The sequence below is a fragment of the Trichomycterus rosablanca genome, chromosome 12 (assembly GCF_030014385.1).
Source record: "Trichomycterus rosablanca isolate fTriRos1 chromosome 12, fTriRos1.hap1, whole genome shotgun sequence".
Lineage (NCBI taxonomy): Eukaryota > Metazoa > Chordata > Actinopteri > Siluriformes > Trichomycteridae > Trichomycterus > Trichomycterus rosablanca.
In genome coordinates this window covers 6806231-6833981 of record NC_085999.1, presented here as the reverse complement: position 1 = coordinate 6833981, position 27751 = coordinate 6806231, and the positions used below count along the sequence as shown (strand labels likewise).

Below are 27751 nucleotides of genomic sequence, written 5' to 3'. Positions count from 1 at the left end.
TCAGTTACGGGTGGGATTAAGCCGGATGGGGTCTCTCTCTCATAACTAATGCAGATACGACCTCTGCTGGCTGATTAATGGCGCCTGCACAGAGATGTGAAAAGAGTTCCCTCAGGGTGTGTCTCTCCGTACACAGTGCTGAGCTGCACTGCACTGCACTCGTCAAAGTGCAGGTGATAAGATGCATACGGCATGCTGCCCACGTGTCGGAGGGCGGCGTGGGTTATATATATATATGTAAAGTTTCAGGGCTTACAAACAATGTTGGAAGCAGTGACCTTTGATTCTGTAGACAGCATCCCAGATAATTTATTTGCACATTTACATATTTAGGGTAGGCTTATATGCACTAAAACATTTTAGAATTGGGTTTGTATGAAGACTTTGTCTAATTTGTGTATTTTACTCTTGTTAAAATGACCTTTGATCTTCAGCTTTTGTTAATCATTTATTTCTGAAGCATTCTGGAGCTGAGCTGTATATCACTGCAGAACTATTTATTTTTTCGACATTTTAAAGCTTTAGATTAATTTGTTTTGTACTTGGTACCTCTCTCCTTCCTTCTCTCCACTGAACAAAAAATTCAAATGTGCCGCACCTTTGAAGTCCTTAAACCACCCAGCCTTTTGAGTCTTATTTTTTTCAAGTGGTTTGCCTGATCTCAGTGTGACTTTAGTTTCAGCCTCCTCTTCAGCCGTGCTGTAGACTTGGCTTATAATTAGCTTTGATGCTATCAGCTTGAGATTATTCTGCATGGCAGCCACTGCAAATAACTGGACTGCTGACGTTTAGTTGCCATGCATGTGGCCAGGAACCAGAGGAAATGCATTACAGGCTAAACGCCAGAGCTGGCTGAGAGGAGTGTTTAACACGGCTGTTTTAGCTTTATTGCAGTAGCAGATGTTATGCAGATCTCTAAGAGAAAGGGCCAAACTGCAGCCATGTCTTCATCACTGATTTAGATGACCGACTATCCCTGCTTTATTGTTGTTGTTTGGATTTGTGTGTCCCACATAATACATATAATAAGTACCTATACAATAAAATGATACTGTTTAGTTACTGGATAATAAGGATGCAAAATTCACTAAAATAGTAAAAGCATATTGCATTCAGAGTATACAAAGAAAAAAAATACATTGATCAGCCATAACATTAAAACCACCTCCTTGTTTCTACACTCACTGTCCTTTTTATCAGCTCCACTTACCATATTAGAAGCACTTTGTAGTTCTACAATTACTGACTGTAGTCCATCTGTTTCTCTGCATACTTTGTTAGCCCCCTGTCGTGCTGTTCTTCAATGGTCAGGACTCTCCCAGGACCACCACAGAGTAGGTATTATTTAGGTGGTGGATCATTCTCAGCACTGCATTGACACTGACATGGTGGTGGTGTGTTAGTGTGTGTTGTGCTAGTTTAAGTGGATAAGACACAGCAGCGCTGCTGGAGTTTTTAAACACCTCAGTGTCACTGCTGGACTGAGAATAGTCAAACAACCAAAAATATCCAGCCAACAGCACCCTGTGGGCAGCGTCCTGTGACCAATGATGAAGATCTAGAAGATGACCAACTCAAACAGCAGCAATAGATGAGCGATCGTCTCTGACTTTACATCTTCAAGGTGGACCAACTAGGTAGGAGTGTCTAATAGAGTGGACAGTGAGTGGACACAGTATTTAAAAACTCCAGCAGCGCTGCTGTGTCTGATCCACTCATACCACCACAACACACACTAACACACCACCATCATGTCATTGTCACTGCAGTGCTGAGAATGATCCACCACCTAAATAATACCTGCTCTGTGGTGGTCCTGTGGGGGTCCTGACCATTGAAGAACAGGGTGAAAACAGGTTAAAAAGGTATGTAGAGAAACAGATGGACTACAGTCAGTAATTGTAAAACTACAAAGTGCTTATATATGGTAAGTGGAGCTGATAAAATGGACAGTGAGTGTAGAAACAAGGAGGTGGTTTTAATGTTATGGCTGATCGGTGTATATTCATTCAATAAAATGGAACATTGTCCACTTTCTTATGCCCCTAAATGTATAAAGTATTTAACACAGGATGTTGTGATTAAAATGTACAAAACAGAAGAAAAAACACACTGAACATTTACATTTACATTTACATTTACAGCATTTAGCAGACGCTTTTATCCAAAGCGACTTACACAATGAGCAATTGAGGGTTAAGGGCCTTGCTCAGGGACCCAACAGTGGCAACTTGGTGGTGGCGGGGCTTGAACCGGCAACCTTCTGTTTACTAGTCCAGTACCTTAACCACTGAGCTATCACTGGCCCTATCACTGGAGCTATCACTGAACACACATGGTTTCATGACATGAGCTCTATTTTGTAGTGGGAAATACATTTTCAGACAGCTCGTACTAAACACACTGCCCAACGGTAATGACCATGGTTCACTTAGAGACAATGCTGTTCCACAAAGTGGAAATTTATGATGCTTCTTTTTACCACACCTCCTTCGTCTATGTGACTCTGTGTACATGCAGCTCTGTCAATAAAAGACGAATAGTTTGCTCTAACATGGCCAAGACAGTTTATCATATTTAGCCATGTAGTATTAAATAAATGATAGAACAGCTAATTAATAATGAAATTTATGGCCAGTGTTTAAATAATCGATCAGGTGTTGCATCCCTAGAAGAGGGGTTGTAAAGCATGGTGCAGTCCTTATACACTGATCATCCATAACATTAAAACCACCTCCTTGTTTCTACACTTACTGTCCATTTTATCAGCTCCCCTTACCATATAGAAGCACTTTGTAGTTCTACAATTACTGACTGTAGTCCATCTGTTTCTCTACATACTTTGTTACCCCCTTTTCATGCTGTTCTTCAATGGTCAGGACCCCCACAGGACCACCACAGAGTATTATTTGGGTGGTGGATCATTCTCAGCACTGCAGTGACACTGACATGGTGGTGGTGTGTTAGTGTGTGTTGTGCTGGTATGAGTGGATCAGACACAGCAGCGCTGCTGGAGTTTTTAAATACGGTGTCCACTCGCTGTCCACTCTATTAGACACTCCTATCTGGTTGGTCCACCTTGAAGCTGTAAAGTCAGAGATGATCGCTCATCTATTGCTGCTGTTTGAGTTGGTCATCTTTTAGGCCTTCATCAGTGGTCACAGGACGCTCCCCACGGGGCACTGTGTGCTGGATATTTTTGATTGGTGGACTATTCTCAGTCCAGCAGTGAGAGTGAGGTGTTTAAAAACTCCATCAGCATTGCTGTGTCTGATCCACTCATACCAGCACAACACACACTAACGCACCACCACCATGTCAGTGTCACTGCAGTGCTGAGAATGATCCACCACCTAAATAATACCTACTCTGTGGTGGTCCTGTGGGGGTCCTGACCATTAAGTAACAGGGTGAAAGCAGGTTAAAAAGGTATGTAGAGAAACAGATGGACTACTGTCAGTAATTGTAGAACTACAAAGTGCTTCTATATGGTAAGTGGAGCTGATAAAATGTACAGTGAGAGTAGAAACAAGGAGGTGGTTTTAATGGTATGGTTGATCAGTGTATGCTAAAAACTAGTATTGTGTAAATGTAGCTGTAAATGTACAATAATACAATCACATATTACATAACTTAAATAAACTTGGTAAAGACATGACTCACGGTCCTGATTGCGGATTTACAACTGAGAATTGATTAGATTGGGAGATAAAGAGGGGTGGGGACCAGACAAAAAAATAAAATTAATATTCCTACTTAAAAAGAACGGATTGATATTTTAAGAGTAATGTTAGAGTACTAAATAAAGAGTCACAATAGTTTGAATGACGACTATAATGTAAATTTTGAGGCAGGTGATGCTGTGACCCTTACAGCTATAAACAATTAAGCAATCCTTTTCCATAAGTGTATAATTACATGTAACTTTAAAGTGTGTAATTACAGTTCAGATCTGTTTAAAAGTCTGAACACGTCATGCTGTATAAACTCAAACCACACCCAAGTCAGAAAACATGACTGTATTATAGAATCGTTTCCATATGAAGGTTATAGTCAGCATAATATCAGGGCAGTTGTAGCCTAGTGGTTAAGGTACTGGACTAGTAATCGAAAGGTTGCTGGTTCAAGCCCCACCACTGCCAGGTTGCCACTGTTGGGCCCTCGAGCAAGGCCCTTAACCCTCAATTGCTTCACTATAAGTCACTTTGGATAAAAGCATTTGCTAAATGCCCAGAATGTAAATGTAAATATAGGACAGCACGGTGGCTTAGTGGGTAGCACTGTCGCCTCACAGCAAGAAGGTCCTGGGTTTGATCCCCAGGTGGGGTGGACCGGGCCCTTTCTGTGTAAAGTTTGCATGTTCTCCTCGTGTCTGCGTGGCTTTCTTTCGGGAGCTCCGGTTTCCTCCCATAGTCCAAAGATGTGCAAGTGAGGTGAATTGGAGATACAAAATATCAGGGCAGTTGTAGCCTAGTGGTTAAGGCACTGGACTAGCTAATTCAGAGGTCGCTGTTCAAGCCCCACCACTGCCACGTTGCCACTGTTGGGCCCTTGAGCAAGGCCTCTAACCCTCCATTGCTTAGATTGTCACACTACTGTAAGTCGCTTTGGATGAAAGCGTCCGCTAAATGCAGAAAATGTAAATGTCCATGACTGTGTTTGATATAACTTTGTGAACTGATGAATTTTGTGTATCGAGTAACTACAGTTTTTCATGAATGTAGCCAAAGTGTAAAATATGATGTTATAATCCTAATAAATAAATAAATGTTAATATGATATCAGCATGTCCGTTTCTAAACACGGGTTGTCTGTCCCGCTGTTATCAATAATAACTATCTCACATCTGTATATACAGTAGACCCTTGACTTACGAATGTAATTGGTTCTGAAGGGCTGTTCTTAGGTCAAAATGTTTGTTAGTTAAACCTATTTTTCCCATAAGAAATAATGTAAATAGAATAAATCCGTGCCAGACCTCCCAAACCCGCCCTTACCTAACCTCTCTAATGTCTTAAATGCTCTTTTTTTGTTATAAATACAAGTATATTTTCCCTTAAATTATAGAATAGACATTCCTGTAATAAACAATAATAAACAACAATACACAGTAGTACTGTACATAAAAAATACACATCACATTTCAGTACAGTACGTGTGCTGTACCATACACCATAATACATTTCCTTCTTTTTTTTTATAATATAAATGTATCTAGCAGAAACAACTATAACTCTCATATTTCTCTATTATTTTCTTCTTTATTTCAATAGTGTTTTTTAGGTGTAACTGCACGAAGGAATAATTTCCTTCTTCTCTTTCACTCACTGTCCCCGCTGTCTGATACACAGTTACAGCTACTGGCAGGAGTAATTATACAACAACAAATGTAATAGATTTGTTCATTTTCTCAGCACTGTGCTTTCTCTGCACATTCTTTGGGGCCATTTTAATATAGAATTTTACAAAATATAAAGAAAACATTGAAAAAACAGTCTGCTGTCTGAATGTTCGCTCACTATATATATAGTGATATATATATATATATATATATATATATATATATATACAGTGTATATATATATATATATATATATATATATATATATATATATATATATATATATATATATATATATATAATATATATAATATATATATATATATATATATATATATATATATATCGAGAGAGAGAGATGCTCGGAGTCAACTTGTTTGTGACGTCATGTGTTTCATAAATTTCGGTTCGCAATCTGAAATTTGTTTGTACGTTAAAAAGATTGTTCGTAACCCACAATGTTCGTATGGTAAACGGTTCGTAACTCAAGGGTCTACTGTAATTTTAATGAGAGTTAGATGTAATGGCTAGATGACACTAAAAAGTGCTTTTGTTGAAAGGTTGTCAAATTACACACATTACGTACATCATGCATACGCACAACTCTGAGCGACGCTTATATTCAGCCCACACAAGCCGCTAGGTTCCTCGGGGTTAATTAGATGGTATATTAAAATGCAGGTCAAGGATGGGGTGGTATGTGTCTCGTAAAAAAACTGAAAAGCTCATAAATCAGCACTTTATTGATTCTCTGTGCTCATGAATCTTTGATGTAACAAAAGTAAGCTTTCAGCTATGACTGCTACGTTCTTCTCACTCCTGTTATTTGACAAAGCGGAACTGAAGAGTGATATTTTCGAGAGAAAGAAGATGATTGTCACAGCTTGTTCTCTTCCTGTCTCTTTTGTTGCTCGTACAGTAGATCTCTGTCTTGATAGCAAGTTGCAAATGTGAATAATTCATAGAGTCCATTGTTGAAAATGTATCATATCGTTTTGAATGCTTTAAAGCCCCCTTCCAAAAACCCTCAAAACAAGTGAGCAAACAAGACGTATCTTCAGTCCTTCCAAGTTATAACAGTTTGTGTCGAGGCTCTCGGCTAAATTTCACTTATTCCACTGCACAACATATTTTATATGTTCAACAAGTACTTTTAGTGCAAATTTAGCTTTTTTTTTTTTTTTTTAAACTGACTTGTAAACACATCAGACAAATTACAGTTTAGTTAATTTGAACATAAACACAAGTGCTAAGGGCTAGTCCTAGCTTGGCATTTTTAATGAACATTTAAACTACAGAATAAAGTATTTAGATTGTAATATGTTAAAGGAATCATATAAAACACTCACTCACTTTTTTATCCTCTTATTCAATTAAGGTTGGTGCTGGAGCCTATCCCAGCTTTTCAATGGGTGCAAGGCACACAGTAACACCCTGTGGGTGTGTGTGTGTGTGTGTGTGGGGGGGGTTAATAATGTCAGTGGTTGTAACTTAAGTGTGTGTGTGAGTGTGAATGTGAGTGTGTGTGCAGTAGCTTTGACACCTTTGAAGTGTTTACTATTCTGCAGGTAAAGCCTGGGAGATGTGTGAAGGAGGTCTGGCTGCAGGTGTGAAATTCCACACATAGATGGTGGTTTGCACCAAGCTCACAGCCACAGGTTGGAATTTTGTGGTGATGATCATGCTTCAACACATAATTTAGCCACCAACGAAGGTGGAATTTAAGCTGGACTACCACCAGTAGTGAAAAGGAAGCCATTTCCCTTGATTTCTTTATGGCTGTGTTCCAGACATGGTGCTGTATTAAAGCTGACACTAATGCCTGTTTGTCCTGTCCTCATGTGACTGTGAGAAAGTGTTAAGGCTCTTGTCTTTTTATTTACATTTGCTGCATTACAGGGTTTGTATGTGTGGCATGTTTCTGCATTTTAGCGGTGAACCGTGTCCCCCTAATGGAAACATATACAGATGTACAGTACAACGAAATTAAGACTCGAACTTTCAACCTTTTGATTGATAGTCTAAAGCTCTAACTAGGGCTGTGTGATGACTAAAAAACTCATATCTCGATATGCTTTTGAGAAGTGGTGATATACGATACGATATAATGTAAACTTAAAGTACAGTTTCAGACCACTGCTCGTATTTTAGCTTATATAGTTTATAAGTTCTCTTAAAAACACAAAACATCGTAGTTCTGATCAGTTCTGACAGAATTACAGTGTTTATATTTTGTATAATTATAAAGCTGTATTTGTATTCATATTGACAATATTTATATCAAACAAACCAGCAGAATCTCAAATTTATGCTGTCCATTTTACTTCAGATAAATGAGCATAAAAAAAATCTCGAAAAACTTCAGTATCTGATAAAGCTGTTATCATTGCAAAATGAAAGCACACGTTAAACATCAGAACCGCGACCCAGATCAACCACACAGCAGCATAAAATCATAACTGCTGTGTACCTGCGTGTTGTTCTATTAGAGATAAAATCACCTCGTTTTTCTTCTTGAAGGCCACCTTATATGTTTCCAGAATATTTCCAGAATATATAAATCCATTTCCAACTGTGTTTATCCTCCTATAAGGTAAAAAGCTGAAACCAATCAAGCGAGAAATTAAAATTCCACCCAAAATCTGAATTCGGAAGCTCTGATTGGTTTATACAGCTGTTGTTTTTCAAGGCTTGAACCACGAATGAATCTCTTTCACAAATGAACTGATTCATTTGTGTGAGCAAAACTAATAAATCTTTACCACAGATAAGAGCACGACTCCCTGATTCGGATCCAGTGATTCAGTTTGCATGTGTGTGTGTGTACACGCGCCCACCCGCTCATGCGCTAGAGAAAGCGTTATGTACAGCGCTTGTGCTGTTTTAAATGTTCTCAAAAGGTAACCTGTGTATCCTAGACGTACTCGATATATCGAACATGGCCATTTTTAACATCGTGTAAAAAGTAATATCGAATATATTAATATTCGTGATATACCGCCCAGCCCTAGCTCTAACCACTAGACTGCCACTGTATCTAAAGCAGTGTAAGAAGCAGTATTATTTAGTTTTAGAAAGTTTTTGTTGCTACAAAGGGACGACACAAAAAATTGAGTTACAAAAAGATATAGGAAAAGTTGGAAAGTTGGAAACGTTTAAACACTTTTGAAGAAGAAGGGCTGGAGAGGTCTTAAATAGGATAATAGGATAATAATTGTGTTCAATTGTGTTGCACTTCATTGCAGGGCTCTGTAGATGGCAGTGCACATCAGGCAGCCCGTACATGCATTTACACTCACTATATCCTGGCAGTGAGCCCTCCGAGTACATCTGCACTTCCAACACACTCTACTGTCATTTTATTGTGTTGTAGGGACTTCATTTATCTGTGATGAAGTGATGATAAAATGGCAGATTGGCAGCAGTGGGGCTTTTAGCGTTGACCTTCCACACTGCTGCAAGCTAGCACACTTCCTCTCCAAAGTGTGTGAAGCTTCTTTTTTATCCTGCCACCTGTGTCAGTTTATAACAAAACAACGGGAGTCGGTGTTGCAAAGGCAACGAGGTGAATTCCCATCCGGATTTCATTCTTGCACATAGGGCCAATCGGGTCTCTGCAGTGGTTGGATGGCGCATTAGACTGCTGTGCCACCTAAGCACTCTTTATAAAGCGGTGTGACTAATCTAACTGACAAAACCAACAGCTAAATTACTAAATTATAAGTGTTTATTTGGAGTAAAAAGGTTAATATTGCCTTATGGGCAAAGAGGTTTGAAATAGGTATAGCAATCGCAATATTTTACTTCACAAGTCAGTGGAAATACCTGACAGAAACAGTAATAGAACTGTGTGTGCATGTGGGTCAGAAGTTTATAGCTAAGCTGTCAGTTTTCACACACAGTTAAGCCATGAATGTTTGAACGTGCATGCTCCAGAGTGTGAGAAAGATGTAACCACTAAAAGACTGGAAGCGATCATCTTACAAATCTTTAATCTCTTTGTTATGGCTGGGTTTCCTCACACAGTTACATCACAGAGACTTCAGCGCCGAATCTCTCTGTGCCAGGGTTTGACATCATGTCTTTGCGTGCGTCTAAACGGTTTGCCTTACCTCAACGAGCAAAATTTTTCATGAATGTATCAGGCCAGGTGTCGGTGACTAAGGTTTCTTGGGGCTTTAATATTGTATTAAATGATAGATGAAACAGGGACTTTACACTAAGAAGTGTGCACTCTTATTTTTTACAAACATGTACGTGCAGCAGCATTTGGACGTTGGTGGCAAAACCTGAAAATCGTGTCACAGACCGTGAAATGACCCTTTCCGTGAAATATGTAATTTGCTGTGGTATTCAAATTTAAGTTTAGTGTTTAGCAATTTAACATTTCTCGTAGTGTATGAAATATAAGGCACAATATGCAATATGAGGCAGTCCAAGCAATCATATGGCATCATAATTAAGTTAGAGTAACAGAGTTTTCTGTGGTGTAGTGTGCTGACAATGTTTGATATATTTATTTACGTATTGAGTGCATTTTGTCCCTTTGGGGATTTCATAGTCAATGGAAAAGTATACTTCTTTACACACATGATCATCTCTCTGTAGTCTGTGCTGCACCTCAAAAGAACAAGCCAATAAAGTATTCTGCTCCTGATAGTTTGTCTATGTGCAGATTATTTCTTTCTTTATAAACTCAGCAAACTCTAAAGACACTCGATTACACCAGCAATGGGTTAGACAAAATGTTCAAGATGATGAAGTATAAAGCAGCTAAAAATGCGACTCTGGAAACTGAATTTTGAAAACCCCCAACCAAATCTGTGGACGCAGGAACACAAACGAGTATTTACAAAACGTTAGGGTAGCTGTGCTGTGTATTGTAGCTTTCATTTATTCTATCATTCAATTTATGAGTGTAGTTTTTTTATGCATTTTCTCCCCATTTTCCTCCCGATTTAGCGCACTCAATTTTTTGTCTTCTGCTGCTGAGAGATACCAGATTGCATCCGAGGAGAGACGTCGCTGTGCCCTCCTCTTCTGCTTTCTGCACAGGTGTCTCTTCTGCCAATCAGGGTCCTTACACAGACCCACCCACCAACACATAGTCCGACCCCCATCCTGCAGATACGGTGGCCAATTAGTATCTGCTGCAGGCACTGCCAATTATGCCCAGGATGGGGCCCAGCCGACCGGTGGCAACACAGAGTTTCGAACCAAGGAGTTCAGAAACTCTGTGCTGGTGTGCTAGCGGAATATCCCGCTGCACCACCTGGGTGCCTTATGAGTGTAATTTAATAACTGCCATGAAATGTGGCACTTGATTTTTGAAAAATGAGGTCCATAAAATTAAGCACATTTTCCTGTGAATTGAGTAGGGCCGTAGTTCTGACAAAAGCTTTTTTGGTGTTGGAAAAGGATAAGTGTGCACTAGTTTTCCCTTGTCAGAATTGAATGGGTCTGTTGTAAGCGAGCAGCAGAGCGTCTTTTTGGTTTGTGTGTGTGTGTGTGCGCTCGCACGTGCTTGAGCGAGAGAAAGAATGAGAGAGCGAGAGAGGCAGTCCCCAGAGAATCGAAGAAAAGAAAGAGAAGAGGGCAGCAGAAGCGTACTCATACATTCATACTCACACATTCCTCGGTTAAGAGGCTAATTGCCGGGGTTTTTTGTGTCGTCCGCGTCCCCAGAGCCGTTCAGAGTGTGACGGCGAGATTCCAGTCTGCCTGGAATCAGCTTCAGTATCAGTGTGACAGTCTGTAAGCTTGTGTGAGGCAGAGGGACCGGGAGTTCTGCCAAGCCTGGCCCACCAGCCCATCTGATGCCTTGTCAAAGCTCAAAAGAAAAGTTTGCGTCCGTGTTCCATGATGCGTCTGACTGAATCCTGATGTCTTCTCACTCCCCTGTCTCTTTTCTTCTCTGCGTGCACAGGACCACTCAGGAAACCCAAATATGTGGAGAGTCCTCGAATTCCCACAGACGCCTTCACATCGGCGCTGAGGAAAATGACTGATGATGGTAAGTCTGTGTTCTAGTGAAATATTTAAATGCTAGAATGTGTTTGGGTAACTAAACTGTCCAGCTGGTTTATGTGGGTCTGAAGGTTTAATGTCACACAGCAGTGATTCATTTGTGTTCTCTTACTTCTGTTGAATTGTTGGAAGGCAAATTGTTTTATGGTTTTATTATTGTTTATTACCAATCTTTTTATCTGGTGATGCCCTGAAGAGAATGGCATTTTAATCCTGCATGATTTGTGGTCCAGACTTTGAGTTCTGTCAAGCTGCTTTATAACAATATTGATTAACTAATTTATCCATTATCGTCTTCCTTCCTTCCTTCCTTTTTTCCTTCTTTCTTTCCTTCCTTCTTTCCTTCTTTCTTTCCTTCCTTCCTTCCTTCCTTCCTTCCTTCCTTCCTTCCTTCCTTCCTTCCTTCCTTCCTTCCTTTATTCTCTCCTTCCTTCCTTCTTTCCTTCCTTCCTTCCTTCCTTCCTTTATTCTCTCCTTCCTTCCTTCTTTCCTTCCTTCCTTCCTTCCTTCCTTCCTTCCTTCCTTCTTTCCTTCCTTCCTTCCTTCCTTCCTTCCTTCCTTCCTTCCTTCCTTCCTTGCTTCCTTCCTTCCTTCCTTCCTTCCTTCCTTCCTTCCTTCCTTCCTTCCTTCCTTTATTCTCTCCTTCCTTCCTTCCTTCCTTCCTTTATTCTCTCCTTCCTTCCTTCCTTCCTTCCTTCCTTCCTTCCTTCCTTCCTTCCTTCCTTTATTCTCTCCTTCCTTCCTTCCTTCCTTCCTTCCTTCCTTCCTTCCTTCTTTCCTTCCTTCCTTCCTTCTTTCCTTCCTTCCTTCCTTCTTTTATTCTCTCCTTCCTTCCTTCTTTCCTTCCTTCCTTCTTTCCTTCCTTCTTTCCTTCCTTCTTTCCTTCCTTCTTTCTTTCCTTCCTTCCTTTATTCCTTCCTTCCTTCCTTCCTTCCTTCCTTCCTTCTTTATTATCTCCTTCCTTCCTACCTTTATCTCCTTCCTTCCTACCTTTATCTCCTTCCTTCCTTCCTTCCTTCCTTCCTTCCTTCCTTTATTCTCTCCTTCCTTCCTTCCTTCCTTCCTTTATTCTCTCCTTCCTTCCTTCTTTCCTTCCTTCCTTCCTTCCTTCCTTCCTTCCTTCCTTCTTTCCTTCTTTCTTTCCTTCCTTCCTTCCTTCCTTTATTCTCTCCTTCCTTCCTTCCTTCCTTCTTTCCTTCCTTCCTTCCTTCCTTCTTTTATTCTCTCCTTCCTTCCTTCCTTCCTTCCTTCCTTCCTTCCTTCTTTCCTTCCTTCTTTCTTTCCTTCCTTCCTTTATTCCTTCCTTCCTTCCTTCCTTCCTTCCTTCCTTCCTTATTATCTCCTTCCTTCCTACCTTTATCTCCTTTCTTCCTTCCTTCCTTCCTTCCTTCCTTCTTTATTATCTCCTTCCTTCCTACCTTTATCTCCTTCCTTCCTACCTTTATCTCCTTCCTTCCTTCCTTCCTTCCTTCCTTCTTTATTATCTCCTTCCTTCCTACCTTTATCTCCTTCCTTCCTACCTTTATCTCCTTCCTTCCTTCCTTCCTTCCTTCCTTCCTTCCTTCTTTATTATCTCCTTCCTTCCTACCTTTATCTCCTTCCTTCCTACCTTTATCTCCTTCCTTCCTTCCTTCCTTCCTTCCTTCCTTCCTTCCTTCCTTCCTTCCTTCTTTCCTTCCTTCCTTCCTTCCTTCCTTCCTTCCTTCCTTCCTTTATTCTCTCCTTCCTTCCTTCCTTCCTTCCTTCCTTCCTTCTTTATTATCTCCTTCCTTCCTACCTTTATCTCCTTCCTTCCTTCCTTCCTTCCTTCCTTCCTTCCTCACTTTTTTTATCACCTTTCTTTTTTTCTTTCTTCCTTCCTTTCTTCACTTCTTCCTTCCTAGCCCACCACCTCTGAGATCTCGGGCTCTCGATTTTGAATGTCTTTTGCGGTATCAATCTGACTGAGTGTCCCACAGGCACAGTTGTCTGTGTCTAGGGGAGGGAGTGTGGCTGTGTCTTTATTGCTTCTCCAGCATGGCTGCTAGAGACTGGTACTGCATACCAGGGGGGTGATAGCCTGTGGCTCTCCTCGGACAGTGTGTGGGTGGTGCAAATGAGGAATTAGAAACTATGGGTTCAGGAGGAAAATGGGAAAATCAATGTGTTTAGCCTTTTGCAACCATTGATCTTTATTAGCATAATAAGTTATTGGGAAATAAAGGAAATAAAGGAAAACCATTATTTAATTAAAAAGTAAATTACGACTCTGTGTGGTCATAGATGTAATATTAATTTTGTACTCTGCTGCTTCTGGTACTTCATAAAAACATGAGATGACACACGTGAGTTGACACAGAACTACTACTAAAATTTGACATCCTGTAATTATTGTAATTATATTATTATTTATAATTTTACGTTTCTGAAATAAACAATAAACAAACCTGGATATTTTGATTGTTACAACAGCTCAAGTGGATTTCTGTGTGGATTTGTGCACCATTTAACGCCTGTGTTAATGTGGTCAATCATAAGGTTGTTTAAATTGGTATTTACACATATACAGGTGTTTAAAGTTATCAACATTTGAAACTGCAGCTTGTCTTTAATAGATTTGTGTTAGTAAAGCACCACAGTCCAGCACATGTTCTTATCTTATGTCTTATTAATGCAGGTATGTTTATATCACAGGTATATTACTGGTTGTTTTCTCCACACGTGTGTGTGTGTGTGTGTGTACATGCTACACACTGGTTTACGTGTCTGCTCAGGCATGATTTTACACTGAACTACGTTTGTATGTGTTTCAGTGGTTGTGTGAGTGCAGTCGTACATGTGTGTTTATATTTTTGCCTGTAATTATTAGTATTGTGTGGCTGTGTGTGTAATTGGCTGTGTGCGCCCTTCTATTATGGTGTGCAGAACAGGGTGTGGCTCAGGATTTGAATGAAGACATTTGTTATGTTTAGCAAAGTTACAGAGGTGTTTAGCTCGCCGTGGTTCACGTACATGGTAGCACTGGGAGTTCATGCATCAGTAAAGATGGATCAGCACTTTCCTGCTGTCATTAATATAACGGCTATTGAGCTGTTGATGAGTGATAAGTGTGTAGCAGATGCTGAGAGATGATGTGTAATTATTTGTACACATAATGACAGATTGGACAGTAATTCTAGCACAGTGTTCAGAAGTCAAATCTTTTGACTTTTTTTAATTATGGCATATATGGCATGTATAGGCATGCACACAGATCCAGCCATAAGATCAAAACCACCTCTTTGTTTCTACACTCACTGTCTATTTTATCAGCTCCACTTACCATATAGGAGCACTTTGTAGTTCTACAATTACTGATAACTGTAGTCCATCTGTTTCTCTGCATGACCCCCACAGAACCACCACAGAGCAGGTATTCTTTAGGTGGTGGATGATTCTCAGCACTGCAGTGACACTGACATGGTGGTGGTGTGTTAGTGTGTGTTGTGCTGGTATGAGTGGATCAGACACAGCAGTGCTGCTGGAGTTTTAAAATACCGTGTCCACTCACTGTCCACTCTATTAGTCACTCCTACCTAGTTGGTTCACCTTGTAGATGTAAAGTCAGAGACGATCGCTCATCTATTGCTGCTGTTTGAGTTGGTCATCTTCTAGACCTTCATCAGTGGTCACAGGACGCTGCCCACAGGGCACTGTTGGCTGGATATTTTTGGTTGGTGGATTATTCTCAGTCCAGCAGGGACAGTGAAGTGTTTAAAAACTCCATCAGCGCTGCTGTGTCTGATCCACTAATACCAGCACAACACACACTAACACACCACCACCATGTCAGTGTCACTGCAGTGCTGAGAATGATCCACCACCCAAATAATACCTGCTCTGTGGTGGTCCTGTGGGAGTCCTGACCATTGAAGAACAGCATAAAAGGGGGCTAACAAAGCATGCAGAGAAACAGATGGACTACAGTCATTAATTGTAGAACTACAAAGTGCTTCTATATGGTAAGTGGAGCTGATAAACTGGACAGTGAGTGTAGAAACAAGGAGGTGGTTTTAATGTTATGGTTGATCAGTGTATATATGCACCTTACTCTTTAATATCTGCTGTTATATAAACCTTATATATACTGTATATATCTGCATATCAGTATAACAGTGGCTGCATGGCAAAGCCAGGATTCAGACCCACAACCTTTCATTCAATAGCCCAAAGCTCTATACAGTAGGCTACCACTGCCTTATGCTGCTTGGCACACTGTCCACTCCACTCTGTTTTGTGTAGGCAGTGAGAATCTTTACCTGCCAATCTAATTTAACATCAAACTCCTGACCTGAAATGTAAATTTTTCTCTGTCTGGTACAATTGTGTGGCTGTGGCTGTGTTTGTGTTTGAGTGTTTTAGACAGTTTTGACCTGCTAGCTTGGCATTGGATATGTGCACGTTGGGTGATCAGGCGCCAGTGGCGTGCCAGCCCAGGCCGACTCTTACACTGGCATACAGTAGCTGTATAATGCCACTAACATGATGTCAGTACCTCAGGCCAGCAGAGGTGGTTGATCAGTGGACTGTGTGACATCTGAGACTGTGCGTGTGTGTGTGTGTGTGTGTGTGTGTGTGTGTGTAATTCAACTGAAGCTATTAGTAGACTGGAATGCTGTCAGACTATGGGAATAGACGCAGTGCTGGTCAGTGTTTTTCTAAAGCATGCCTGAATATAGACCTTGCTGCCATATTTTGCTGCATTTTTTCAAATCTGTCACACCCCTCTCACTCATTTACCCTCGGACATTGGACATATATCTGTTAAAGGGACACACACACACACATTTACCCACACTCATCACTCATACATGAAAACTCATCTAACATGTTTACATGAAAGGTCTCTCATGCTGTTCCCTGGCTCCTCTGGCTACAGTTTCACACCCGGTACAAAAAACAGCCCTAATGACACCATGATATATGCATTCTAACACTGAAAAGACATTGCTTTACCATTTTTTTGTTTTGTTTTTTTGTTATTTTTTCCCCAATGCTTTTCCCAATTTTTATCCCCCAGTCTGGTCATGTCCAATTACCCTGAATGCATCCTCTATACTGATTCGACCCTTCACCGCTGACTGAGGATGCCTCTCAACTGACATACGCCCCCTCCGGCACATACAGTCAGTACAGATAGTGCATTTTTCACCTGCACGAGTCCAGTTCATACACTTGACAGGCACTGTGCACGGAGGGCCACACCCCCATCAGCATTATTCCTGTGCAGGCGCCATCAGTCAACCAGCAGGGGCCGCAGTCGCACCAGTTATGAGGACCTATGATCCGACTTTCTTACCCTCTAACCCTGAACAACAGCCAATCATTGTTCATGCAGCCGCCCAGCCTAGTCGGAAAGGCAGAGCTGAGATTCGATACGATGTATTTGAAACCCCAACTCTGGTGAGCTAGCGTACTTTACCACCTGAGCGGCCCGACATTGCTTTACCATGACAAAATCACAGTGGGCCTGGGTTTTACCAGAAAACTACTAGGTAAATAATTTTGTTTGTAATTGAATATATTTGGTAGTTGCGGTTTGTTTGTTTATTAGAATTTTAATGTCATGTTTTACACTTTGGTTACATTCATGACAGGAACAGTAGTTACTCGTTACACAAGATTTATCAGTTCACAAGGTTATATTGGACTGTGGGAGAAAACGCATGCGGACACGGGGAGAACATGGGGATCGACCCCAGGACCTTTTTGCTTTGAGGCGACAGTGCTACCCATTTAGCCACCATGCCGCCCTTGGTAGTCGCAGCCATAGAAGACAGTAAGAATTGCAGTCTGTGATTGTAGTTCATCTTTTGCTCAGAGGTTCCTGCTGCTTGAGTCCTTCTAGTAAAGCTGGAAAAAAGCACTAAAGCAGCCAACTGCATTCCTGCTTTCCCAGCTCCTCATGCTTCATCTCCAGCACCTGCTGTTACAGTAGGAATTCAGGAAGAATTAAAGACGTGGAATGGGTTAACATAGTTCCATAATAAGCTTAAATATGGCACTTTTACGCTCGGTGTAGGTACTGACTAATGAGAGCTCATTTCCTACCTGCTCAGTTTACCAGATCTCAAGTTCAGCTCTTATGGAAACTTTAAACCTTCATTAAAGTAATAATGTCTTTCATTAAATAAATAATGGAGCATAAAAATGAAATTGACACAACCCTTCTCCCACCACCCCAGAGTAATAGTATAATATCATTTCTACAGAAACCTTGTAGTTTCAGTGCCAAATTATTTGTTGTGCACCAGATTTGTCATGGTGGAGTGAATACATTTGGGATAAAGAGAAAGTTGGGTACTATTGCTTATAAAAAAAAGTATGCTCAGCATGTTTATTAAGGGCACAGTCAGCGCAAATGAATGTTTGTCATCAGGATAGCAAAATTAAATCATTTGCTTAATTATAAACACATGTACCCTCGCCTACAACATCTCATTGTTTTGAGAAATGTGCATGCCAGGATTCTGTTTCCCTGTTGTGCTCTTAACAGCAATGTTACTTTTACTGGATCCCAATAAAATCATGTGTTCATTCTGACCAGATCTTTTTATTGTTAGATTAGGTTAGTGGTCAGATCAGTGGTCAGGATCATCCACCAGTTAAATCCCAAGACTGCCTGAGGACTTACAGGACCCTTAACCTTAACACTTAACCTAAGCCTACATGTCTCACCTTAACACTGAGACATGTAGGCTTGTCTTTAGTGGTTATGCTATAGGAATGTTGTGTGAATGGTGAGAACTACTGGAGTGGAACAGTATCCCCAGTTTTTCTAATTGGTTTAGATTTTCTTATGCATCAGCTACTGAAATGGTCCAGTTCATTTTAATAAAAGTCAAATAAAAGAATATGCCCCAAGCAGTCAGTATATCAGTCCTTACTCTCTCGCTTTCTGGCAGCCTCCAAAAGGTTTTTAACTCAATAAAGGACCCATACTGGGATGTGGGATTTAAACTATTTTTGTGACTAACAAACCCACTTTTCAGAAAAAGTTGTGACAGTTCGTGGAGTGCAAGATTTCCAGTGTCTGTATGATGACTGTGTTGAGCGTGTAGTACAGTGTGTCTGTATGATGGCACTGTGTTGAGCGTGTAGTACAGTGTGTCTGTATGATGGCTCGGTGTTGAGCGTGTAGTACAGTGTGTCTGTATGATGGCTCGGTGTTGAGCGTGTAGTACAGTGTGTCTGTATGATGGCACTGTGTTGAGCGTGTAGTACAGTGTGTCTGTATGATGGCTCTGTGTTGAGCGTGTAGTACAGTGTGTCTGTATGATGGCACTGTGTTGAGCGTGTAGTACAGTGTGTCTGTATGATGGCACTGTGTTGAGCGTGTAGTACAGTGTGTCTGTATGATGACTCTGTGTTGAGCGTGTAGTACAGTGTGTCTGTATGATAGCTCTGTGTTGAGCGTGTAGTACAGTGTGTCTGTATGATGGCTCTGTGTTGAGCGTGTAGTACAGTGTGTCTGTATGATGGCTCTGTGTTGAGCGTGTAGTACAGTGTGTCTGTATGATGGCTCTGTGTTGAGCATGTAGTACAGTGTGTCTGTATGATGGCACTGTGTTGAGCGTGTAGTACAGTGTGTCTGTATGATGGCTCTGTGTTGAGCGTGTAGTACAGTGTGTCTGTATGATGGCTCTGTGTTGAGCGTGTAGTACAGTGTGTCTGTATGATGGCACTGTGTTGAGCGTGTAGTACAGTGTGTCTGTATGATGGCTCTGTGTTGAGCGTGTAGTACAGTGTGTCTGTATGATGGCACTGTGTTGAGCGTGTAGTACAGTGTGTCTGTATGATGGCTCTGTGTTGAGCGTGTAGTACAGTGTGTCTGTATGATGGCACTGTGTTGAGCGTGTAGTACAGTGTGTCTGTATGATGGCACTGTGTTGAGCGTGTAGTACAGTGTGTCTGTATGATGGCTCTGTGTTGAGCGTGTAGTACAGTGTGTCTGTATGATGGCTCTGTGTTGAGCGTGTAGTACAGTGTGTCTGTATGATGGCACTGTGTTGAGCGTGTAGTACAGTGTGTCTGTATGATGGCACTGTGTTGAGCGTGTAGTACAGTGTGTCTGTATGATGGCTCGGTGTTGAGCGTGTAGTACAGTGTGTCTGTATGATGGCACTGTGTTGAGCGTGTAGTACAGTGTGTCTGTATGATGGCTCTGTGTTGAGCGTGTAGTACAGTGTCTGTATGATGGCTCGGTGTTGAGCGTGTAGTACAGTGTGTCTGTATGATGGCACTGTGTTGAGCGTGTAGTATAGTGTGTCTGTATGATGGCACTGTGTTGAGCGTGTAGTACAGTGTGTCTGTATGATGGCACTGTGTTGAGCGTGTAGTACAGTGTGTCTGTATGATGGCTCTGTGTTGAGCGTGTAGTACAGTGTGTCTGTATGATGGCACTGTGTTGAGCGTGTAGTACAGTGTGTCTGTATGATGGCTCTGTGTTGAGCGTGTAGTACAGTGTGTCTGTATGATGGCACTGTGTTGAGCGTGTAGTACAGTGTGTCTGTATGATGGCACTGTGTTGAGCGTGTAGTACAGTGTGTCTGTATGATGGCTCTGTGTTGAGCGTGTAGTACAGTGTGTGTATGATGGCACTGTGTTGAGCGTGTAGTACAGTGTGTCTGTATGATGGCTCTGTGTTGAGCGTGTAGTACAGTGTGTCTGTATGATGGCACTGTGTTGAGCGTGTAGTACAGTGTGTCTGTATGATGGCTCTGTGTTGAACATGTAGTACAGTGTGTCTGTATGATGGCTCGGTGTTGAGCGTGTAGTACAGTGTGTCTGTATGATGGCTCTGTGTTGAGCGTGTAGTACAGTGTGTCTGTATGATGGCACTGTGTTGAGCGTGTAGTACAGTGTGTCTGTATGATGGCACTGTGTTGAGCGTGTAGTACAGTGTGTCTGTATGATGGCACTGTGTTGAGCGTGTAGTACAGTGTGTCTATGATGGCTCTGTGTTGAGCGTGTAGTACAGTGTGTCTGTATGATGGCACTGTGTTGAGCGTGTAGTACAGTGTGTCTGTATGATGGCTCTGTGTTGAGCGTGTAGTACAGTGTGTCTGTATGATGGCTCTGTGTTGAGCGTGTAGTACAGTGTGTCTGTATGATGGCACTGTGTTGAGCGTGTAGTACAGTGTGTCTGTATGATGGCTCGGTGTTGAGCGTGTAGTACAGTGTGTCTGTATGATGGCTCGGTGTTGAGCGTGTAGTACAGTGTGTCTGTATGATGGCACTGTGTTGAGCGTGTAGTACAGTGTGTCTGTATGATGGCGCTGTGTTGAGCGTGTAGTACAGTGTGTCTGTATGATGGCACTGTGTTGAGCGTGTAGTACAGTGTGTCTGTATGATGGCACTGTGTTGAGCGTGTAGTACAGTGTGTCTGTATGATGGCTCTGTGTTGAGCGTGTAGTACAGTGTGTCTGTATGATGGCTCGGTGTTGAGCGTGTAGTACAGTGTGTCTGTATGATGGCTCGGTGTTGAGCGTGTAGTACAGTGTGTCTGTATGATGGCTCGGTGTTGAGCGTGTAGTACAGTGTGTCTGTATGATGGCTCGGTGTTGAGCGTGTAGTACAGTGTGTCTGTATGATGGCTCGGTGTTGAGCGTGTAGTACAGTGTGTCTGTATGATGGCTCGGTGTTGAGCGTGTAGTACAGTGTGTCTGTATGATGGCTCGGTGTTGAGCGTGTAGTACAGTGTGTCTGTATGATGGCTCTGTGTTGAGCGTGTAGTACAGTGTGTCTGTATGATGGCTCGGTGTTGAGCGTGTAGTACAGTGTGTCTGTATGATGGCTCTGTGTTGAGCGTGTAGTACAGTGTGTCTGTATGATGGCTCTGTGTTGAGCGTGTAGTACAGTGTGTCTGTATGATGGCTCTGTGTTGAGCGTGTAGTACAGTGTGTCTGTATGATGGCTCGGTGTTGAGCGTGTAGTACAGTGTGTCTGTATGATGGCTCGGTGTTGAGCGTGTAGTACAGTGTGTCTGTATGATGGCACTGTGTTGAGCGTGTAGTACAGTGTGTCTGTATGATGGCACTGTGTTGAGCGTGTAGTACAGTGTGTCTGTATGATGGCTCTGTGTTGAGCGTGTAGTACAGTGTGTCTGTATGATGGCACTGTGTTGAGCGTGTAGTACAGTGTGTCTGTATGATGGCTCTGTGTTGAGCGTGTAGTACAGTGTGTCTGTATGATGGCACTGTGTTGAGCGTGTAGTACAGTGTGTCTGTATGATGGCTCTGTGTTGAGCGTGTAGTACAGTGTGTCTGTATGATGGCACTGTGTTGAGCGTGTAGTACAGTGTGTCTGTATGATGGCACTGTGTTGAGCGTGTAGTACAGTGTGTCTGTATGATGGCACTGTGTTGAGCGTGTAGTACAGTGTGTCTGTATGATGGCACTGTGTTGAGCGTGTAGTACAGTGTGTCTGTATGATGGCACTGTGTTGAGCGTGTAGTACAGTGTGTCTGTATGATGGCTCGGTGTTGAGCGTGTAGTACAGTGTGTCTGTATGATGGCTCTGTGTTGAGAATACTGTTAAGCTCTGATCATACCAGAAACTTTCCGTTCTGTTTGCGCTGCTTTGTGAAGTGGGTGTGGTCGGTCTGAGACTGTAAGCTTATATGTCAGCCATTCTGGTTCTGTTTGTCATAGACAGAAATTTGCAAATCAAATTTAAACTTGTGTACTTTTTTGTCTGGTTTTACTGGTAAATATCCTGTTGAAATAAATTTAGAATTAATTCAGAAGTCAAGACTGTTATATTATAGTAGATCATGTGTGTAGTAAATAGGAAGCTATTTGTAATTTATTTATTCTTTTATTTTAACTATTGTTTTTTTTTCTCCCAATTTTTAGCGCATCCAATTTTTTACCAACTTAATTGCGTTATGCTTCCTCTCTACTGGTGCTGACCCCTGCCCCAATTGAGGAGAGCGAACTGACACACGCCCCCATATGTGATCAGCCTTGTGCATGGAGAGCCACACCCTGATCAGCATTATTCCACTACTCTGTTAAGACTCCATCAATCAGCCATCAGAGGTCGTAATTGCATCAGTTATGAGTAGGGATGTCCCGATCACGTTTTTTTGTTCCCGATCCCGATCTTTAATTTTGATCCCGATACTGATATTTTCTAGATATTGTCTAGATAAGAACTAGATAATACTGTTTACACAGTGCACACTTCAAGTACATTACAGTTATTCAAATTAATCCAATGTACATGTTTAACAACTTTATATTCAAAGAACATAATTCTGTTTAATGCAGTGATACACTAAAAATGAACAAAAATCTCCACTCACAAGTGGTGTAGCAGCTTAACTTGAATATAAAAAAACTAATAAGTTACTTAACAGCATTACAGTAAAACCTGAATACCAAAATAAAATGGAAAGTCACTCTTTTGTTATGAAGGAAAGCCAGTTCTTAAAGTGCTTGTATTGTGACAATGGTTTGATGGACGGGTCTACGCAAAGTGAGTGTGTTTTGACCCTTTGAGACTTCCATAGTGCATGGGATAGCGTGCTCGGCTCTGGCTGTCCGCTATTCGGAACAGAATAAGTTAATAAAGTGTTTTGCTCCTGACAATTTGTGAATATACCGTGTATTTTATTTCTTTATTAAGCGAGTGCATCGCTACGACGCTCGGTTACATAACTAAGCCAATCAGAGAGCTTGATACTGAGATGTCGTTCAGTCTTGTAACACGTAAACTTGTAAAAGCTGTATGTTATGGTCCTGAAGTTTTCATACTCGGATCAAAAGTTATTGTTTTGTGAACCGGAGTGATCCTCGACTCACACACCATATAAACAGTAAAATTCTACAGTAATGAACGCAGCTCTGCTCCTACCGCCTCGTGAAACGCTTGCATTGCAGACATTACACCGCTGTTGGACAGCGGACATGCTGACGTAAAACAAAAGATCGGGTTATGATCGGCATTAGTAAAGCCGATTTCTGATCAGTTAAAAATGCCTTGATCGGCCCCGATCCCGATCTGTGAGATCGGATCGGGACATCCCTAGTTATGAGGTCCCTATCCGGTTCCCTTCCTGGACGAACAACAGCCAAATGTTGTTCATATAGCCACCCAGCCGGATGGCAGAGCTGAGATTCAATATGATGTATTCGAAATCCCAGCTCTGGTGTGCTAGCGTATTTTACCGCTGCGCCAGCTGAGCGGCTTATTTTAACTTGTTATTTGGCGTGGAGGGTTGGTGGATTACTGTAGGTGAATAACTAAAATTAAAAACTGACAAGGTACATTTGGTACTAAATGTTACAAGAATTAATGTAAGAATTTTACTCTTCATTAGATCAGGGTTTTCAGACCGTGGGTGTCGCAGCCAAAAAAAAGGGTCGCAGAGAAAATAATAATAATTAAATAAACTTGTACGCGAACACCCGCTAATGGAGGCTTTATGTTACATCTTGTATAGAGAGAGTAAGATGCATTGTGTGTGGGTTGCATAAAAAATCATGGACAGAATGTGGGTTGCTTGAAAAAAGTTTGAAAAACGCTGCATTACATTCCATGGAACAGTTTTTAAAATGTGAATTTCAAAGTGGTTATGATGGCATAGAGGTTAAGATACTTAATTACTACTTAGAAGGTTGACTACAAAGTCATTAACCCTCATTTGCTTGCATTGAATTGAGTCACAGTTGCAAGTTGCTTGGTTAGAAGTGCTGTAAATGTAAACATATCTGATCCAGTCCTACTTCTGACAAGTACTGTACTTTGTACGACCATGATTTCTTACTTTCATACTTTATTTGCCAACATCTTACATGGATTTGCACTGAGTAATTTGTAGTGGAGTACAATACAGAAATACTGTACAGTAGACCCTTGACTTACGAACAGTTTACCATACGAACATTTTGGGTTACGAGCGATTTTTTTCAACTTAATGTACAAACACATTTCAGATTACGAACCAAAATTCACGAAATACGTGACGTCACAAACAAGTTGACAAGTTGAACATTCGGACAGCGGACGGTGTTTTTTCGGTGTTTTCTTTATATTTTGTAAAATTCTATATTAAAATGGCCTCAAAGAATGTGCAGAGAAAGCGCAGTGCTGAGAAAATGAACAAATCTATTATTATTTGTTGTATAATTACTCCTGACAGTAGCTCTAACTGTGTATCAGACAGTGGGGACAGTGAGTGAGAGAGAAGAAGGAAGTCCGCTGAGTAAAGTATTCTTTCTTTCGTGCAATTACACCTACAAAATACAATACTATTGAAATAAAGAAGGAAATAATCGAGAAATATGAGAATTATTGTTGTTTCTGGTAGATACATTTTATAAAAAAAAGAAGGACATTTATTATGGTGTATGGTACAGCACACGTACTGTAGTAAAATGTGGTGTTTTTTTATGTACAGTACTACTGTGTATTGTTTTTTATTATTGTTTATTACAGGAATGTCTATTCTATAATTTAAGGGAAAATATACTTGTATTTATAACAAAAACGAGCATTTAAGACATTAGAAAGGTTAGGTAAGGGCGGGTTTGGGAGGTCTGGCACGGATTAATTCTATTTACATTATTTCTTATGGGAAAAATAGGTTTAACTAACGAACATTTTGACTTAAGAACAGCCCTTCGGAACCAATTACATTCGTAAGTCAAGGGTCCACTGTACTTAAGTTCATTGTAATAAAAGTATATCAGTCCTCACTTTCTCGCTTTCTGTCAGCCTCCAAAAAGTTTTCAACTCAATAAATGAACCCACATACTAGTAGGAGGCATTCAAACCAGTTTTGCTATTTACAAACCCACTTTCAGAAAACGTTGGGGCATTTTGTAGAGTGCAATAAAAACAAGAAACTAAAAATTCTCTTAAATCTTTATTTAGAAGAATGAAGAATGTTTTTATTTGTCATTTATACATATACAGATGTACAGTACAACAAAATTCTTTCTTTGCATATATCAGCTTGTTCGGAAGCTGGGGTCAGAGCGCAGGGTCAGCCATCGTACGGCGCCCCTGGAGCAGACAGGGCCCAACAGTGGCTGCATGGCAGAGCTGGGATTCAAACTCTCAACCTTTCAGTTGATAGCCCAAAGCTCTACCCACTAGGCTACCACTGTCCCAGACATACAAAAGTACGAAGATTTCCAATGTCTAAGTGATGGCACTGTGTTGAGCCTGTAGTGTAGTCCAATGATCAATAACAACAGATTTTAAAACCAATATTCTAAATCCAATAAAAAGCCATGAAGCTAATATTACCACCTGTAAATACATGGGTGTGGTTTAATGATGTACAAAAAGAAAAACAGCTAGTAGTAACTGTAGGGGTTACGACCCAAGACCTTCAACAGGGTGTGCACTTAAATCCACAGACGAGTGGAATGCCAGGCAGCAGCTGAGAGTAAATCTCTGAGACGGTTCAGAATAGCATCACACCGGGTGTCTGCAGCGTGAGCTTAGACATGTGGTGGGTGAGTCTGTGTGGCCATACATCACAGTGTTTTGAAGGGTGGGTTAACACATCTTACTGATTAAGAATCTTAAGGTTTGTTTTAATGCTGTGTGTGTGTGTGTGTCTAAAGTAACAGCACTTTATATCTCAAACCTGACTCAGTACATTTAACCAGGTTACTTCACATATTTGGCTTAAATGATCGAGCCACACATGATGGGCTCCCAGGGCCAACTAGGTTTGGTGGAATTTCCAGTTTAAACATTTAAGAATTTTTGTCTGCATCTTCTGTGTTTAGAATAGTATTCTGGAAGAGATTTCTGGGTAATAATTATGGCTGCAGTCTGAATGGCCACCAGGTTTTTCATTTGTAACTCACTCCAGTTTACAGACATTTCAAACTTTTTATTTCTAGTTGACTTTAAGCTCTTTTTACTTTGCAAATTATTTAGAACTCTCGAAAATGAACAATTGAGGGTTAAGGGCCTTGCTCAGGGGCCCAACAGTGGCAACTTGGCGGTGGCAGGGCTTGAACCGGCAACTTTGTTTATTTATTAGGATTTTAATGTCATGTTTTACACACTTTGGTTACATTCATGACAGAAACAGTTGTTACTCATTACACAAGGTTCATCAGTTCTCAAGTTTAATGTCAAACACAGTCATGGACAATTTTGTATCTCCAGTTTACCTCACTTGCACGTCTTTGGTCTGTGGGAGGAAACCGGAGCAGCCGAAGGAAACCCACGCAGACATGGGGGACTGTGCAAACTTCACACAGAAAGGACCCTGACCGCTATAACTGGGAATCGAACCCAAGACCTTCTTGCTGTGAGGCGACAGTGCTACCCACCGAGCCACCTTGCCGCCCACACGGCGTATGAGGTCAAAGTTGTAGTGCTGGTACAACTTACATAATATCAACAGACTTTCTGTTAGGAGAGGGATGCTCAAGCTTTTCAACATCAAAGTCTTCTTTAATGTTCTTGCTATGCATAATTGCCCATCATTATTTTCTTAATAAGCATTTTAAAACGATTAGAAATGATTTAGTTGCTAAAGCTGTTTGAGCAGCTCTATTGAGGTCAATTAGTTGTTTAAATACACAAATCAAAATGAGTTTCTTTATGTAAATTGCAATATTATATTTTAATCATTATTTTTAGTCAAGGCTTGGGGTGCTCCAGTGGCACAGCAGCACAGTACACTAGCCCAGGGTTTTTCATACCATGGGTCGTGATCCTTAGGTGGGTCATGAGCTGGAAAAACATGGGTCGCAGAGAAAAATAGTGTGAGTCAAAATTATGTTAACACTTGAATGATGAAAACCATTTATTCACAAAACACACTTCTTATATGTAAGATGATTTACAGGACAGTCTCAACCTGTTCGCCATCATGTTCAACACACAAAAAACAGCGATCAACAGTACCACTTAAAGCCCGGACACATTTCGTGAGGAATAGATCCATTAGTGTTAACATAATTTTGACTCACCCTGTAATAATAATTAAATAATCTGGTACGTAAATGCCCCCTTGTGGAGGCTTTATGTTACATCTTGTAAATCACAATGAGACCAGATAAAGTAAGATGCCTTGTTTGTGTTGCCTGTGTCGCGTAAAATATCCTGGACAAAATGTGGGTCGCTTAAAGTTTGAAAAACTATGCTCTAGCCCAATACTGCTCAGATCTGGTAATCCAGTATTCAAATCTCAGCTGTGCTATCAGCCAGTCGGGCTTCTGCATGGACATGATTGGCAAGTGCCACCCCCCTTGGACATTAGCCAGTCTGCTTTCAATGCAGCTTCCAAACCTGGATGGAAAGAGGACTAAAGAACTTTTTTTGTACTGCTTTGAACAGAGATACAATTTCTTACCCACATGGAATCTGCATTTTTCCCCGCCAACT

At 41.1% G+C, this 27751-nt stretch overlaps 1 protein-coding gene across 1 annotated transcript in view; it reads left to right on the top strand.

Moving 5' to 3' along the window:
• tanc1b (tetratricopeptide repeat, ankyrin repeat and coiled-coil containing 1b) overlaps positions 1-27751 on the top strand; it is a 150435-nt gene that overhangs the window by 49162 nt on the left and 73522 nt on the right. The window contains exon 4 of the mRNA XM_063006489.1: positions 11268-11354. Within this exon, the coding sequence (XP_062862559.1) occupies positions 11268-11354 (87 nt within the window). The remainder of the gene's footprint in view (positions 1-11267; positions 11355-27751) is intronic.